Source organism: Budorcas taxicolor, chromosome 7 (assembly GCF_023091745.1).
Source record: "Budorcas taxicolor isolate Tak-1 chromosome 7, Takin1.1, whole genome shotgun sequence".
Lineage (NCBI taxonomy): Eukaryota > Metazoa > Chordata > Mammalia > Artiodactyla > Bovidae > Budorcas > Budorcas taxicolor.
In genome coordinates, this window is record NC_068916.1 from 26,098,979 (window position 1) to 26,117,185 (window position 18,207).

General features: G+C 39.5%; 1 protein-coding gene across 1 annotated transcript in view; it reads right to left on the reverse strand.

Annotated features, from left to right (window-relative positions):
- Positions 1-18,207, reverse strand: part of CCDC192 (coiled-coil domain containing 192) — a 203,830-nt gene that overhangs the window by 54,953 nt on the left and 130,670 nt on the right. Inside the window, exon 5 of the mRNA XM_052644325.1 lies at positions 5,437-5,569. Coding sequence (XP_052500285.1) covers positions 5,437-5,569 — 133 coding nt within the window. The remainder of the gene's footprint in view (positions 1-5,436; positions 5,570-18,207) is intronic.

The following is an 18,207-nucleotide window of genomic DNA, read 5'->3' on the forward strand; positions in this document are numbered from 1 at the left end:
GGCAACAGTAGGGAAGTGCAGGCTGCCTCTTTGTGTTTGACCAAATATCAAACCAAGCTTCATGCAGTCTGATGCCATGGGTGGTGAGCAGAGCTTATAACAAAGTCCCAATGGTTCAAACTGTGAGAGCCCAGAGTCCTCCTTGTTACCATTTTAAGAAAGTCTAGGTAGACTGGTAATTAAAAATCTGTGTTCAGTGGTGAAAGAAGTGTGTGCAGAACTGTTGGTCAAGTAATTGATTCCTAGTCTGAGGAACACTAGCCTTTCAGAGAGCTGAGAGACAGTAGAAGAGGAGAAGGATGGCATTGTTTAAAAAACTAGACACAAATGGACAGCTATTCAAGACTAGTCTTCCTCCAATAAACAGTAACATGACTGGCTCTCTAAAAGCTTGGAATTCTACCAAGGCAAGATTTTATTTAGGCCCAAAGCATTCTCATTAAAACATACTTACACTTGACAGGGTGTTACATCCTTGCAAGGATGGTTTTAATCACTGTGTTTTCCTAACTGAGATAAAAGTCTCATAACATGAAGTTCACCATGCTAAACATTTTCAAGTGTACCATTCGGTGGTCCTCCTATACTGACAGTGTTGTACAAGCGTTGTCACTACCTTATTCCAGAACATTTTTATCACCCTCAAATCCCATTTTTCTTAACATCTAGTTGCAATAGGAGTTTTTGTCCCAAGAAGGTTTGGAAAAGGAGTAATAAAAAGGAGAGGGGGTTTGGGTTGTGTCCCTGGGGATGGACATCGTGATAAAAGATACTCTTTAGAATGCTGGTTAGAGTTGGCTCTGGGGTTTTGTCAAAGAGATGTATCTCCTGGCTTTCATGATGGTATAGGACAGCAAGTCCTATGCTTAAAATTGATGAGATGGTGTTTAAAAGTAATTTTATGTCACTGAAAAGTCAATCCTGGGACTAGCCTCCCTCAAAACTGTCTGGCTCTGTTCAGACCCTGAGTCCTCGATAAGCTTGCCCTGGGATGTACCTGTACTACCTGGGAGTGTCATTGTCTTCTTGTTTGACTTGTTCTTTTTTCATTAATTAATTTTCATTGCAGTATAGTTGTCTTACAATGTTGTGTTGGTTTCTACAGAACAGCAAAGTGAATCAGCTATACATATACATGTACCCCCTCTCTTTTTGCCTTTATTTCCCATTAGGACACCACAGAGCACTGAGTAGAGTTCCCTGAGCTATACAGCAGGTTCTCAGTTTTATACATAGTTTTATACATAGTGTATATATGTCAATCCAAATATCCCCTTTCATCCTACCACCCTCACACTTCCCGCTTGGTGTCCATACATTCGTTCTCCACGTCTGTGTCTCTATTTCTGTTTTGCAAATAAGAGCATTAGATTCCACATATATGCATTAATATGTGATGTTTGGTTTGGGGGAGTGTCTTCTTAGTGAGAGTAAAACCAAGAAATGATTTAACGTTGACACGGCTTTCAGTGGGACATTGGGAACTGGCCTGTAGGATAGAGACATACATTGTTTGATATACCAGCTGTGCATATTAAGAGAAAAGAGTTAAAAGGGAAAAAAAATCCAGAGGAGTGCATTCCCTTTAGTGTGCTAGCTTGAAATCTACAAACCAGGTCCTGAATGTTCTGGTCAAGGATTCAAGCTTTCATCGTAGCAGGTGACTTGATGCTGATGTGCCAGGACTCAACTCACTCAGGTCCTTTACAAAGTAATTTTCTGCTCCAAAACCAAAGGAAGCAGATTGTTTTGAAATCTAGCCTTAGATTCCTGCATACTAATGTTTACCAAAAGATGAACTCAAGCTTTGAATGGGTACAATAGGCATTTCACTGAATTCTGTGAGTAAATTAAACTGTAAGCACTTCAGGTGCCAGCTGTGGGAAAGAGGCAAGGAATCAGCCCTGGACTGTGATTATTTGTACAAAGTGAAAATCAACAAACAACACTCGGACTGTAAGTAAGTTTCCTGCTGTGCCAGTTTTATAATAAAGGTGTTTTTCTCTTCAGTTGAAGTTTCCATTGACTTAAATAATTTATTTCCTTGGAGGTTATTTAAGTATGAAACCAGTGAAATCATTTTTATGTGTTTACATGTTTAAAAAAAAAAGCTTGGTAGCTCACTGCTCCATCAATTTGAACATGCTTAAAAGTATCCTTAGTATTCTACGGTGTTCCTCTGATCAGCAGAGTTGAATGGCAACCTTTTATATAGTCTTACTTAGAAAATGAACCAAACTGAAAAATTGTGCACATTTGCATAGAAAGAGATTCTAATTTATTTGAATCCATCTCATTAATCTGCTCATTATAACTGTAGGCACTGGCTTGTAACTAGAGAAGAGAAGTAGCTTTGTGTTAATCCAGATAACATGCAATTTAGTCAGCCCTTTTCCCCTCTTGCAATTTCACTTGTTACCATAAAACTGAACTTCAGAGTTGGCAACTACGATGTCACATGATGAAGGCTGCAAGGAGTCTCCTTTCCCAAAGTGGTTCACTCTATTACGGAGACTGAAGTTTTACCATTGGACATTAATTTCTTGAATCATGAAGGTCTTTTGTTCATCAAGAAAAATCCACTTAAAAAGTGCAAATACTCGTGGATGGGTGGTTTTTTTAAGCATATTATGATATTTTAGCTTGATCACTAGCTGAGAGTAGGTTGGACATGTTTCTTTCCTGCAGCAGGCTACCCCTTCCTGTAAGACAGTGACCCAGTGTCTTCTCCCAGTCCAGCCTTGTACTTCTGGGATCCACCAGTCACAACATCCTCCTATCCCACCCTTAGTTCCTTCTGCCCCTTCATCCAATGGTTGGTGCATAACCAAGCTTGTCCAACCATACTTCCCCACCTCCAGCTACAAAGATAGACTCATGGGCTTGAATAAGCACCCAAGCCAAGCCAAGACTAAGTACCTTCTCATACTTTTCCTAACTAAAGCTGGTGGGAAAACACTTTTTTTTTTTCTTCTTCTCTGGAGAAGAAATAAGTAGGGCAACCCTTGGTTGCTTGTGGCTATGTTTTCAGTGTCTCCTGACATCCCTCTTGAGGAAATGAAAGTCTCACTGCAGAGAGAAGCAGAGAGACACACAGAGTTCCCTGATGGGATTTGAGTCCCTGACTCTATGAGACTCTAAGGCTGAGCATGCCCTTTCTTAGTTTGTTTGTGTTTGTGCCAATAAATCACCCTTTCTTATAATCACCCAATCATAAGCTATTATGATTGAGGGTATCTGTCATTTGCAAACAGAGGTCTGAAAACCAAAAGCAAACATTTTATTAAAGGACACAAGATTAAGCAGGGAAGGAGTTGTGTTCTGGTTAAGGAATGTGTGTGGGAGGTGGGTCAACCTTAATTGTTTGTGGTTAAATGGGAGCCATTGTGTGTTAAAGTTACCTACATCTTTTCAGACTTTACTTTCAAATCAATTGAGAGGTAGGGCATGGTGACCAAAGTCTCTGAGAATAAGAGCTCATGTTACTCTGGGGACACAAGAGCCTTAATAATAATTTCCTGGGCTGTTGAACACAGGGTTAGGCTGTTTGGAACCCATAGGAGAGTAAAACTGTGCAAATATACGGTTTAAGAGCTTCAGGCTATATGTCTATCTACTGACCCAGTTTCTCCAACAAATAAGAAAAGCAATACATAGTTTCTATAGGGAGTCAGGGCTTTCATCCATAATTAACCTTGGAATACTTGACTTTATTTAAATTTATATCTGTTCATAATACTTCAGGTTTTTTTGTTCTTTTTTCCTGCACAGGTAATTTTTCCCTGCTTTAGACAGAAATACAGAGACAAAAGTGGACAAAGAAGCAAAGGTGGAATTTAATGTTTTCTAACATACCCCACAATTGTTTTAGTCCTGGTAACCCAGTAGTATCCTAATTTTGACCTATTAAAACATCAAAGGGACAAAATCATCCTTAGATAGCAAAGGACATTATTTTTGTCAAAATGAGAGTAACAAGAATCAGATAGCTTGCAATAAAATACTTTTTCCCCTAGATTCAAAGTACAGTTGAGAAATTGAGAACTTTTCTCAGATGAGCAGGAAAATTTTCTCCAGCATCCTGTGCAATCATTGTCAGCTTCCTATCATGCAACTGATTTGAAATCTGGCTATGATGCCTTAGAATAAAGACTTTTAAATGGATAATATTCTTTAATGGATTTTACTCATTTAGATTTCATGGTGGTAAAAGCAAATTAAGCTATATTGTTCTGTGGAAAGAGAAAACCATGTGTTTCAAGGTGATGGTGTCACATGCCATTTCCATCTAGAGAAAGTGCTATTCAAAACTGAAAATTAAAGCCAAACTCATATTAAATGCTTTCCCATATTGTCAGGATGCTGGGAGTGTCTCACTTTCTACAGCCACCACATCATCTACTTCCTCCTCCTCCTCTATTTCCACGTTCCTCCTCTTTTTCCATAATTATTTATGAGTAATAGAGGAAGTGAGAGTAAGAACAATTGCATGTTCCTGGCTTTGCAAGAGTGCCGCACATCAAAGGAAGACATTCGTCCCAGGGAACCATAGTTTTGCAGGAGATCCACCAGGCAGAGTGAGATCTGCTCTTGCTGCAGAGAAATTGCCTCACTGCACCAAAGCTGTATAAGCACCCTGGGGTGACTGCCCAGGCGTGGCCACACATGTCTAGCCTGGGGCCAGGTAGCTTGCGCTTATTCTTGTAGAATCCGTAAATGTACTAATACCTGCTTCAGAGGTTATTCTGAGAATTAAATACACGTGAAATGCTTAACAAAATGCCTGGTGTGTTGTATCAAATGTTAATTTATATTATTGCTGATGATGACAATTTGAGGGTCCCTGCCCACCCCCCCAAGTGTGTTTATCATCTCTGGGAGAAGACTTGTTAAAACATCCATACCAGAGTGGCTATTAACTTTTTCGGAACCACCCAGATTTCACCCTCAGCCCGTCTTCCCTGCTTATTTCTGGCTGGTTAGCCTGTTGTTAAAAGAGATTTCTTTTCCTTCCCATGCCCGTCTTGGTCTATCAGCCTGTCTACACTTTCAGACAAGCCCTTCTCTTTGCCCCACTTCAGAGACCCACCCCTGGGAGCCTTGGGTCTTCCTCCCTGGGCTCTCTATTTTCCCAACTGCCACCCAGCAAGACACTGATCAGATGTTTCACTCTATTCTTCAGCCCCCAGAGACTTTCCTTGAAGGAACTGCTTATTCATTCCCTGCTTTTCTCACGGCGGAAGCACACCCCGCCTGGAGCTCGCAGTTTGTGTATGTCTCTAATCAAGCAGAATGGAGATCAGGCCCGGCCAGCATGCAGCTGGCCCGGTACGCTGCCTGGCACTGTGGCCTTGCTCTCTGCTTTGTTGCCAGTGAAGCTATATGCATCACCCAGGGCCCAGGGCCTGTGTGTAACTGTCACGTGGTAATACTGACCTCTAGGGGCTAGCTTTCCTTCACATAGAGTCTTGATCTTCTCATTGAGTTCCAGGACTGTGATAGCAGCCTCTTGCTTAGTTGTTGCCAAATCAGTTAGTAGCTTTTTCAGTTTCCTTTTGTGCTTTAGTTTCTTGAAAAAAAAAAAAAGAGTTTCCATCACTAGAGACAGATGCATCAAAGGAAGAAAAAGAACTAATGATGTCTGAACAAACGTAGGCTTTAAAGGCCAGCTAAAAGAAAGAGCTCCGTGTTCACCTAGACCAAGTCCTGTTTGAGGTCCATGCTCTCCTGTCAGAGGACTGAAACCACCAACAGTAAAAGTCTGCTCTCTGCATCATAATATCTTTCACCCTACTGAAGGGTTTTTATCTGGATCTGAACCTTGTGTGTTGGCTGCTTATATATAGAGGCAGTTAGAAAAGAACTCTAGCTGGCAGTCTGTATTTTGCCATTGAAGTACCAATACCAAAAGCATCTGATTTTTTTTCTTCCTGGTCTGTAAGTAGCCTCGCAGGAAATAGTCATAGCCTTGTTTCTCTTGTCATTTTCACCTTAGAGTTTGCATCCAAATAAACTCTAAAGCATTTCCATGAAATGTTGATGTTTATAGATATTTATTATGGTATCGATATAGAGAAAGTGGTCAGGGGTAAGAATATTTTTCAAGAAATTGAAATAGCAAGGACAGGAATTCCTTACTATAAAATAATCTGATTTGTGACATTGAAACCTTTGAAGAACTATAACCAAAGGATTCCCGTTGAGACTGTATGACTAGGAAACTCCACTTAGGGTTCTCAAAATGGATTTGTCAAAATTGCATTTCTCTGCAACTACAGAGAATCTGTTGTGAAAAGTGCTGTGTTGGCATTTTTGTGGTGCTGCCTTTCCAGTGAAAAGCTCACCTTGCCAAGTCTTTGTGGGCTGGTAATTAGGAAGCCCAGAAAATAAACGACTAACGCTTCTTATCAGACATTAATCTTGAGATAGTGAGAGGAATGGTTTTTGCTCATCAGGGAAGACAGTGTTCCCGGATCTTTAAAAAGAGTAGACTCAAGCAGCAGGAGATCACTCTTTGTTTTGAGAGTAAAGGCAATAAAATCAGTTTATCAAAGACAGGATTAGATAGTCATAGACCTCAAGATTAGGACTTCCTGAGAGCTTAATGAATGGCATATGAACTGATAAAAGAAAATGCATCATTCAAAGGAGAATGGTGGTCTTGAAACTTCACTGAAGAGTGGACATGGGCAAAGTTCACTCAGCCTGTCCAGGGGAGAGGTGCCCTGAGCCACAGCCATTCTACTAGAGGGTAGTTAGCATTCATGTGCTCATTTCATAATGCACTAATTATGAAGCATCCTTTTGGTGTAGGACACGGTACTGGCCAGCTGTTAAAAAGTGCTGATAAGATCTCTGCTCCATGTCACTAAGACCTTACTGTCTTCCTGTGACTCTGTTCACCCAAACCCTTCATAATTTGCGTGTTATGCAGCTTAGTTCAGGGAGAAATCAAGCTGATGAAGCAATGCAGGTGCCTAAGCATTTGATAGCTGTGTTTTTCACAGTAATTTCAGTTGCTTTGTTACTCTATACCTCCCTCTCTTGTAAGTTGGTTTGCATCAGCTTATTCAGAGAACCTTGTCTCTCCCAAGTCTATGGTGCTCACACCTATGGAGGGACCTTTCCTGATGCTGCTTCAAGACCAGTTCCATGCTCAGATTTTTCACATTTCCTTTTACCATTTAGAACTTTGGGGGATGGCAAGTGGGAGGAAGTGTGTAGAAAGGAAGTTTTCTTTTCTGTAAGAAAAGAAAGTGGAAAGAATGAGGGAAAGAATGGTAAGAGGAATTCAGAAAAGAGTGCTAATGAAAAGTAGCAAAAAAGAACTGAATAATATACATGCTCAAGTGTCAGGAATTCAGTGTACTGATGAACACTGTTTACACTTAAATGGGTAAGAAAGTAAGATGGGTTGATGGATGGATCAAGAAACTGATAATAAGTGATAAATAGAAGACAAAGTGTCAATTGTAGTGTCTAGCTATGAAGAATATGGGTGTTTACTATAAAATTACATCAACTGTTCTGTATGCTTGGAATTTTACATAATAAAACTTGGGGAGGAGAAATAACTAAGGATTCAGTTTCCTTACATTGTCCCTCACTTAATTGTTAATAGATGGCATTCAAATCCTGAAATTATGCCACAACTATTCATAGGCAGGTAAGTATCCTTCCAGAACCTTTTCTCAAAGTGGGCATTGACACTAAATAAACAAAGCAAAAATAAATGCAAGTTAGTGAGAACTGATGGCTGATCACTAGGAGCTGGTATGGTGTCACCAAGAAAAAGCCTTGGCAAGCTACATTTCCACTCTGACGAGATGGCTTGATGGAGAGCATGCAGGAACTCAGTGAAAAGTGACTTCTCAAAATCACTTAAAATTTTCAGTTTTGCAGTTAGAAAGACAACTCTTTAAAAACAATTCATTTCCAGACCACCTTTTTGTCATTCTCTTATGATAATTATATATTTTCTGTCTCTTATTATTGTTATAATGTCTGTATATTTTCCTTATGATCTGAGAAAGAAACTGAGGATATTTCCTTTGGAGAAGACCGTATATCAGGGGATTATGATGGTTGACTTCAGTTATCTAAGGGGCTATTCAAGATGAGAGGAAGTTGAGTCAAACACTATTGTTCCAGAGACAGTGTGCAGAACAACGGATAGAAAACACGAGCAGGCAGATTTTGGCACCGTATGAGAAAGCACCCTCCGACAGTTAGAGCTTATATCCATAGCAAGATAGGATGTGTTCTAGCAAAGGCCTCCTGCTCTGGGCACGATCAAGCAGAATCAGGATGAACATCTTCAGGCAGGCCCATAGTAACCTCTGGGGCCTGGGTCAAGAGGTAATTGGAGGTCTGACTCAGCCCCAGCTCCATCCACCCCTAGCTGCCACCAGTCCTCCTAGGGCACAGCACTTGCATGAATGGACACCTCGGCCTTTGTAAGTCTCTAAGGTGAATATAGCTGTCAGGGACACTTTAGAGAGAATTCTGGTATTTGTGAGATGTTGGTTAAGAAGGCTAAGAAGGCTGGTGGGTCCCCCAGAACTCAAGAATCATGTGACTCAAAACATGTAACATTACTATTTAGCTGAACAAGAAAGGCAAGAGGGAATTTCAATTAAAAGTTGAATAAAGGACAGGATTGGTTGCTTAAGATTTCTACTGGAACCTTTTGGTTATTCAGATAAATTTTTAAATGGTTTAGGGTTGTTGTCTTTTTTTCTTTTATCCAGACAGAACTACTGTATGCTATTAATTCATAGCTTCAACTAAGCCCTTTGGGCATTTCTGAAAATTCAGTTTGCCCACATGTTTTTTATTAGTCATAGACATCAAATGATTTCAGTAACAATAATATTTTCCTTTGCTTTTTTGGCATTCTCTAGCCAGGCAACCCGAGTGTTGTACTTGAATCTACTGCACTCTGTTATGGTCTCCCTAGTAACTAGGTGCTCCCCTCAGTGATTACTGAAAGGATAGGAAGGCTTTATAGCTTAGAGGTAAATTCCTATTACCTTGCTCTTTTCCTACTTCTCCTACAGGGTGGACAGAGGGAGGAAATCATGTATTTGTGCAGTGTTTTGAAAAGGAAATATTTATCCATATCACATTGCTGAATAGCTTACATTATACCAAGTCAATGGGATTTAGGAATAATCAGGGAACTATTTATAGAAGAGTTACAACACAGAGTTGCCAGCATGGTTTAAAATTTCTTAGTCTTTCCACACACTTCAAATCATGGCCTCGAATTCTAAAGCTGGACCTTGTCAATTCTTGGCCATGAGAAATTAGGCCAGACATGACATCGCCAGACCTTAGATGCCATTTCACAGAGTTGGTGGGGATTAAATGACATAACACATAGATGACAGTACCCAATGCTATGCTTGTAATGAAGTGGAATGTCTGTCTGGTTTTTGTCATTATTCCTTGAAACATACCAAGGATAGTCTAAACTGGCCACTAAAACGCTAAGGATCTTCTCTAAAGAAGATCCTTCTCTGTCACACTTTACAAAAACTGTACTTCAGTGAAAGCAAGACTTGTGTCTTTTCTTTCTTCTCTTCCTTTTTCTCCCTCTAATTTAAGTTTTCTGCATGATTGCATTGATCTCTTTCTCACCTGTATGGGTAGACAAAACTTAATGCCCTGAAACAGACATGCAGATAGCTTTGATCCAATCTCCTGCCAGAGCTGGCCTGATGCCTAGGCATAGTAGGTGGCTGCCTTCCTGGAACGAGATGAGGGTACTCTGAAGCCTGACCTCTTGCTTCCCATGGAATCTCTGTCTTGGGCCTGCCAGAGCATAGCTTCTTCCCACTTTGAAATCTACCCCAACCAACCCACCTTCATTCACTTAGAGAGCAGATGTAACAGATGGGTTTTATCTTCAGGTGGCCACTGATAAGATGCTTGCTACCAAGAACAGATAAGAGAATGATCTGAGAGCAGAAGTATAGATAGGTTTCTCTTTTCATTTCTCTTCTAACAACCCGTCATTAATAATGCAACTATTAAAAGTGATAATAGCATGTGGCTATAACTCAGTTTAAAAATCATTTTCACATGTCTTGTTTTGTATTTATACTTCCTCAGGTGAGTATTTTAAAAGTTCAGGAGTGATAAATATGTGCCATGTATGTTTCTTCCTACTCTATGGCAAGCCTTTGACTTGGGGATTCTTTCACACTGGCTTGCGTATATGGCTTCGTAATCCTTAACCTGCACTTCCAACAGCACTGCTCATTGATGAAACCTAATTGTCAGCTGTATTAGTGTCTCTGCTTTGTAGGTGAGAAAGTTGAGGTCCCAGAGAGCTTGAGTAGAGCTAATCATGCCCTCTTAGTAAGGAAGTAGCTAAATTGACTAGAACCAAGGTCTTTTGATTCCAGAGGCTGATTTTCCTTTTCAATGCTAATATGAAGCTTCACTAATCAAGAGCACGATTGATTTGTTAGGTTTGTAAAGGTGACCTTAGACAGTCACAGTGAACAGAAGAAGAAAGGCGGTATAACAGACTTGGTGATGAAAGAGTAGCACTGAAGGCTGATGGCAAGGCCTTTATGGCATGGGTTGCCATGGTGTCTTTTGAGAACCTTGTGAAATAAAGGAAAGATTTGATGAACCCTACTAAGGACTGTCTGTGCCAGATGTTGTTCTTAGCCCTCCTAGTGATTCTCATCAGTGTATCCTAAATTGACCCTGAAGATTGTGAACATTATGTTCTGTTGATTTATCTGAAGTGACAAAGAGTGAATCAGATGAATCTTTCTTACAAAATACTTTTAATGAAAGATAAATCACAACTGCAGAATGTAATTTAGTCTCATTTCATTTGCAGGGGAACTAGCTTATGCACAAACCCTTAGGCCTCATTACAAACTTGATCAAGACCCAGGCCCCATGTGACCACCTTTATAAAAAGTCAAGAGAGTCAGACTTCAGAAATCATAGCTGATACTTTTCAGTTCTTTGTAGTGTCTCTCCTTTCTAAGTAGCTTATTTTATGTTATAACATGCTTAGGAATACATTTTAATTTTGTTTCCCATACCCAGAGGGTTTGGAATTTCTAATAAAAAGAAAACAAAACCCCAGTAATTAGACAAAAATCTTGACTCACTACTGGGGAAGAGTTTACCTACAGTTTTAGCCAAGTCTCATCATTTCTTTTCCTCTAAAAAATTATTAGAGACAAAGATGGAATTTGCCAGTAGATGTCCTAGTTTCCAGAAATGCTGGAATAAGTGTTTATGTAAGAGAAGGTAAACATAAATACCAAATACAGAAAAACTTTATCTTGGCATAAATTCCAATGATAAGGTAGAAATTTTTAACAATAAAATTATCCAAATGTTGGAATTTGTTTCCCTAAAAGATAGTAAGCTATCCTTCATGGGGTTTGAGGGTCATTGTCGAGAATGTGCCAGAGAAAAGCTAACAGTTATGATCACCTATAATATGACACCATGATCAAGTGGGATTTATTCCAGAGATGCAAGAGTGGTTCCAAATTTGCAAGTCAATCAATGTAATACACCACATTAACAAAAGGAAGGATAAAAATCACAAGATCATCTCAATAGACACAGAAAAAGTATTTGGCAAAACAATGGCACCCCACTCCAGTACTCTTGCCTGGAAAATCCCATGGATGGAGGAGCCTGGAAGGCTGCAGTCCATGAGAACGCAAAGAGTCAGACACGACTGAGCGACTTCACTTTCACTTTTCACTTTCATGCACTGGAGAAGGAAACGGCAACCCACTCCAGTATTCTTGCCTGGAGAATCCCAGGGACGGGGGAGCCTGGTGGGCTGCTGTCTATGGGGTTGCACAGAGTCGGACACAACTGAAGCGACTTAGCAGCAGCAACATTCATTCATGATAAAAGCTTTCATCCAAGTGGATACAGGTGAAACATATCTCAAAATAGTAAAGGCCATTTATGACAAACTCACAGATGACATCATACTCAACGGTGAAAAGCTGAAAGCTTTTCCTCTAAAATCAGGAACAAGACAAGGATGCCCATTCTAACCATTTAGAATTTCTTAAAGCGAGAAGTGTCTAAGTTCTGATCTTGAAGATTTGAGCCATTGGCTCACCCTCAGTACAGTTAAGGAAATCAGGTAGAATCACTGAAACTTAGATGACACAGATTTGAGTGCAATAGTTGAAAACAAATGACCCACTTCTAGCATTTTAGAATTACATAAGTAGAAGCAGAGTAAAAGGACATAATTTGCCCAAAGTCACAGCTAATAAAATAGAAAAAATCAAGACTCCAGGCCAGGTTTTCACACTTTCCATCTCACTGTTTTTTCCTACTCTATCATGTTTTTTTTTTTTTTTTTTTTTTTGGCTGTAAGAGCTGAAGGGCCAGGGAATGGGTGTATGATTGGAACCTGGAACAATAACCAAGATCCCCAAGTCCTCAGGTCCCATTGTCAAAAATAGCAGTCATCATATAGGTAAACTTCCCTTAAAAGCCTCTTTATACAGAAACACAAAGTACTGGAATCATGCCATTTTACATGATATATGAGGGTCATTGTAGATGATATGAGAGTTACATTTGATAGGAAGAATTTTTAGGCACTCGAGATCCTGCTAACTTCAAAGAAAGAAGCTAGACTAATCAACTTGTTCTCATATAGCATCAGGCTATGTGTACTCAAACAAATCCATTTCTGAGATTAACGCGTACTGCTTGTACATTCTTTCTTTATGTGAGTCTAACCCTGGCTTGACATTCTTACCCAGTAAACATTAATCAGGCTGATAACTGAGATTTTTGAGGAAGAACCTACGGTGCAATAAATAAGTTTTCATTAGCTGAGCACAGCACAGAACAAAATTGAGTGTTCAGTAGATATCATGAAAAGAAAAAGTAGCCAGTGCTTGCTCAAGACAAATCTACTTTTGGGGCTTACCATCCCAAATCACACCCTGAGAACAGAGGGAAAAGCGTGTCGTCACACCTAACAGAGCCTGCTAGGAAGCTGTTTTTCAGTCCAACCCTCTCTGGAGACAGAGAAAGCCCAAGAGGCCAAAGCTGTATATGAAGCAATTTCAGCTTGTCAGCCCCACCTCTACAAGTGTTGGTAACATTGGCAAAGAGGCATAATGGAAGAGCACAGAAGCCAGAGGACAGAAAATACAGGTGGTGAAAAAATTCCTATAACTGCTTTATGACAGTGCTGCTAATCTCCTCCAACATGCTTATAAAAATAATGAACAGCTTTTCCTCTGCAGTGACTTTGTAACTGGGCAGATACTTGTTTTGTTTTCTTGTGCTCAGCACTCCTTTTGAATTGACTAAGGCTGCCTTCTGGGAAAAAATTGGTAGCTATTGGCCATCTGTGACTTATCTTGAATCATAATGCAAAGGCCTGTGTTTATGGACTAGAAAATTAAGTTCCTGAAGCACCAAATTGCTTATATCATCTTGAAGGGTTTTTCTGTGTGGTAAAGAACCTAATTAAGTTAACCTTCCCAAGAAACATCTGTTTCTTTCAGAAACCCCACTCTTCTCTAAGAGCAGTGAAATTACAGGGAATATAGGCTCCGTGAGGATAACTTAACACATCATGAGGAAATCTAAGTAGAGAAGATGAAATTATCATCAGAGGAGAAATGGTCCTCATATAACATGAAATAACTTTGTACAATGTTTAAGAGAAATTAGAGAACACGCCACAGTAGGCAGTTCTTTGTGATGTGTATTTTCTCCCCATGAAATACAGTGTTTTAAAAAACTGTTGCTTTCTTAATGCAAAATTGCAACAGCTTTACGGCAGAAATTTAAGGTGAAGTGGATTTGACCTCATATAAAAATGTATTAATATTTATAATGTTAAAAGTAAGTGTATGGGTGAATGTTTGTAAATTGCCTAGTGGCATTGTATTGACAGTGCTATGATTATTTTAGGATCTTCATTCTTTATAAGTAGAACCTCTGAGATGGTGATCCTTGTCAATGAATTATCAAGCAAAGGGCTTTACAGTGATATCTATTGGTTGCATATTCTATGGGTGCAATTAAATAAGCAATTCGTCTAGTCTTTAATTTTTAAATTACTTTAATCTGGTATATGTCTGGAAACAAAAATAATTTCATAAACAGTAAGAATCTGAAGTCAAATTTCTCCCAAAGAAAATCTAAAATTTCCAGTGAGGCTTATCGCAAGCCACGTTTGACAGTTAATTTGACTATGGGCATGTAAATGCATATGGGGAAATCACCGGGAATTAAGGCATCAGTCGAGCTGGACTCCTAGCACAAGGTGTGGTTTGTCTTTTTAACTCTGTCACTTGAAATGGAAGAGTCTCTTGAATGTTAAATTGGTCAGACAACACAAATTCAAGTGGAGAGAATAAAGTAATGAAGCAGTAGTTAGGACGTAACAACAGAATCGGTGATCGTCGTTCACATTTGCTGAGACCTAAAAGGTCTAAAACCTAAGGCAGTGTCTGATAGTTCAGTAAATGCTCCCTGAGCATTCTCTTCTCTTGATTTTCCTCTTCTCAGTTCCTTCTTAGCTATCCACGACAAGAAAGAGGAAGTCACATGTCAGACAGACTCAAAGAGGATACCAGGAGCCACTAAAATTGTGTCCTAGCCTTCAGTTAGAAAAGTCGAGTTCCTCACGAGGCTATAGGTATGTGCAGTTGATGTACATATTCAGTTGCTCCGTCGTGTCTGACTCTTTGTGACCCTTTGGACTGTAGCCCGCCAGGCTCCTCTGTCTGTGGGTCTTCCCAGGCAAGCATACTGAAGTGGGTTGCCATTTCCTTCTCCAAAAGATCTTCTTGACTCAGGGATTGAACCCACGTCTCCTGTGTCTCCTGCATTGCAGGCAGATTCTTTACCTACTGAGCCGTGAGGAAGAGCAATAATATGGTAAAGACTGGTTTGGAGACCATTTGAGGAGTTGGATATTTTGAGCCAGCTTAATATAGCAATGTTGGGATAAGATTTTTTTTTTTTTTTTTTGCCACACTGTGTGGCATGTGGAATCTTAGTTACCTGACTAGGGATTGAACCTGTGTCCCCCACATTGGAAGTATGGAGTCTTATCCACTGGACCACCAGGGAAGTCCCTAAACAGTTGATAGTCAAATAAATTTCAACCATACTATCTTGATAACTGTAGATATAACCCAATGATCAAAACTGAAGTGATTTAGAGTTCATTTGTCCAAGAGATGCAATGCAAGGTCACTTTGAGGGTATCTTTGTGAAGACATCTTATAGTCCCCTCCTCAATTCTGTTCATATTCTTGATATCTTGTGAATGTGTACTGATGATGCACGTGTGATAGGTGACCTTTCATCTAGTATTGGTGACATTGTAGTCTGTGTATTTGATGATAAGAAAACCCATGCTTCCAATACTGCAATAGAAGTTTTCTTTGCTTTCTTTAGCTAAAACTTTTCAATCTGAGATCATCAGCTTAGTTTCTCCCTTAGGATTTTTGTGCAGTTTCTGTTCTTGACCACCAGGGCACCCTATCTCATAAACCTTTAAAGAGGACCCCCAAGAAATAGCAGTGGTTTGCCACACTAGAAAACTTCCATACTAAAAGGTGTCAGTCTTGCTCTGTGAAGGTGACTCAAAATTTGGAAAAACATTAGGCAATATTTGTAACCTAAATTTAGTTTCACTCCTTATATTCTAGCTGTAATTTTAGTTTAACTTTTTTGGTCTTGTCCTCTATTATTTAGACAAGCTATCTCGTTCATGACATGAAACCACATGTCACAGATGGTGAGATAGGCTATTTGATTCATGTAGAGTTACTTTCAATAGTCCTTAAAACAAAAGTTTAATTTCAAAATTTGATGTATATGAATCGACTTTTATGCATGCAACATGATGTTGCAAAGGCATAACCCACTGAAAGAGGCATTGTGAATAATTATGCAAAGACTCAAGGCGGGGGTTCAGGGGGAAGGTGTGGCGGTGATGGGAACTTTTGCTATGTAGATATTTGCAAGTTTCAGACTGCATACTGTAACAAGTTTAGACAAATGTCTCTGCTATAAGACAAGTCATCAGGTACGGACTGTTCCTTGGTTTTGTTGGACTCAAGACTTTGTCTCTCTCATTTCACTCTCTAGCAAGGTACTTTCTCTAATTCCATTAAGAAAGCTAGCTGTGAAAAGATTTCATATGAATCTAAACTTCCAAGCAGGAGTCTTTAATTAGTCTTGGAGTCCTGTCTGGTAGACCTCTAAGCCTCTAAGGGTCTCAACACACCCTTGTCTGTGAGATAGGTAAGGATAATGAATAGGGAGGGGAATGGGTGAACTGGGCTTAAAGCTACTTGCCTCATCTTTTTGTAGAAATATGTGGTGTCTTACTTTCCAGAGTCTGAGATTGATTGTAAGATTTAGGAATAATCAGATGAGATGTTCATCAGCAACAGGTTAAGATTTCTCAAGTTAGACAAATGGTGAGTTGTCTATTCTGGTCCTGACCCAGAAAAACCCACAGGAGCCATATTAGACTTGAACTTCTGGGTCATCCTTAGTAATAATGGGGACAACATTGGCTTCATGGAAGATCACCGGATCTGGAAATGTCATGGCCCCAGAAATGCACGCTTGGGACACCCTGGACTGAATCTGATCCCCCGCCCCCAGCTCCCAGTTAAGAATGAATACCAGTCAAGGTTTTGTGAAGCTGAAGTTCAGGAGATATGCAACAAGTAAATACTTCTTGACAATCTAAAAGAATGAATAAGGCCTTCCCTGGTGGTCCAGTGGTTAGCACTTGGTGCTTTCAAGGCTAAGGATCAGGGTTCAATCCCTGGTCTGGGAACTAAGATCCCACAAGCTGAGTGGTGTGGCCTAAACAGAAAAAGAATGAGTAGATTGAATAATATGCTCTAATTTTGCTCAAATATCATGTGTAGAAGTGAAAACTGACATCTGTTTTCTCCAATTTCAACTCTATATGCCTTTTCTAAACTAACAGTATCAATTATTGAGTCACAGATGCACCTGGCTTTTCAGCTGAAGGTATTTTTTTCCTTTTAATTGTGGAAAACACACGTGGCATAAAATTTATTATAACTATTCTAGATGTGCAGCTCAGTAGTGCTAAATATATGTATATTGCTGTGCAACCAATCTCCAGAACCTTTTTATTTAGCAAAACTGAGACTCTTACAACCATTTTCCCCTCCTTTCTGTTCCTATGAATTTGACTACTCTCATACCTCATATAAGTGGAATTATACAATATTTGTCTTTTTCTTACTGACTTATTTCACTTAGCATACGTCCTCACGGTTCATCCATGTTGTAGCATGTGTCAGAATTCCCATCCTCTTAAAGACTGAATAATACTCCCTAGTACATCTGTATTCAATTTTGTCCATTCATCCACTGAAAAACACGTGTTGCTGGCATCTCTTGACTCTTATGTGGAAGACATTTCTTGAAATAGCAATCGTAGTAGTACAGTAATTACACTACTTGTCTTTCCTAGATAAGCTGAAACTTTTAATTATAAATTGCATTTTCATTTATCAAAAATGTTTACTGTTTGTCAACCAAGAACATTGGTCCCAAAGTAACAATTCATTTACAAGCTATCTCATATATTCTTTTTTAAAAATTTTATTTTAATTGGAGGCTAATTACTTCATAATGTTGTATATATCCTTAAATGGTAAGACAATTTGTCTTTGGTTAGACAATTTCTATCACAGAAGTCTAAATTAGGCGTTTCTTTTAGGTCAGACATAGGGCGTTCATCCTTTTTTTTATACAAAGGAAAGATCGCTAGTACTGCCAGTATGACATAAAACTGTTAGAAAATGCAAAACCCCACTGACAAAGAGGCCTGGGATCACCAAGCAGATATAACTCAAGAATGCAGTAACCTAAGAAACAGGTACATTTTGATAGTAATTGTTAGAAAAGAAGTTCAGAGGAACAGATGCTTATCAGACAAGCTAATTTAGTGATGAGCCTCTGTTTCATCTGCCCTTTTGAAAAGGGGTTGTTAGGGCTTCTCCTTCTGCTCTATAGGTTGACATCTACATATCATATCTAGCTGAGGCACTTTCAAAAAAGTACATCAGCTCAAACCTCTCTCCACTTCCACTCAATCAGAATGGGAGAGAGTGTGGGTGTGAGGTTGGTAATCTGGTTTTTAAGCTTTCTGGTTGCTTC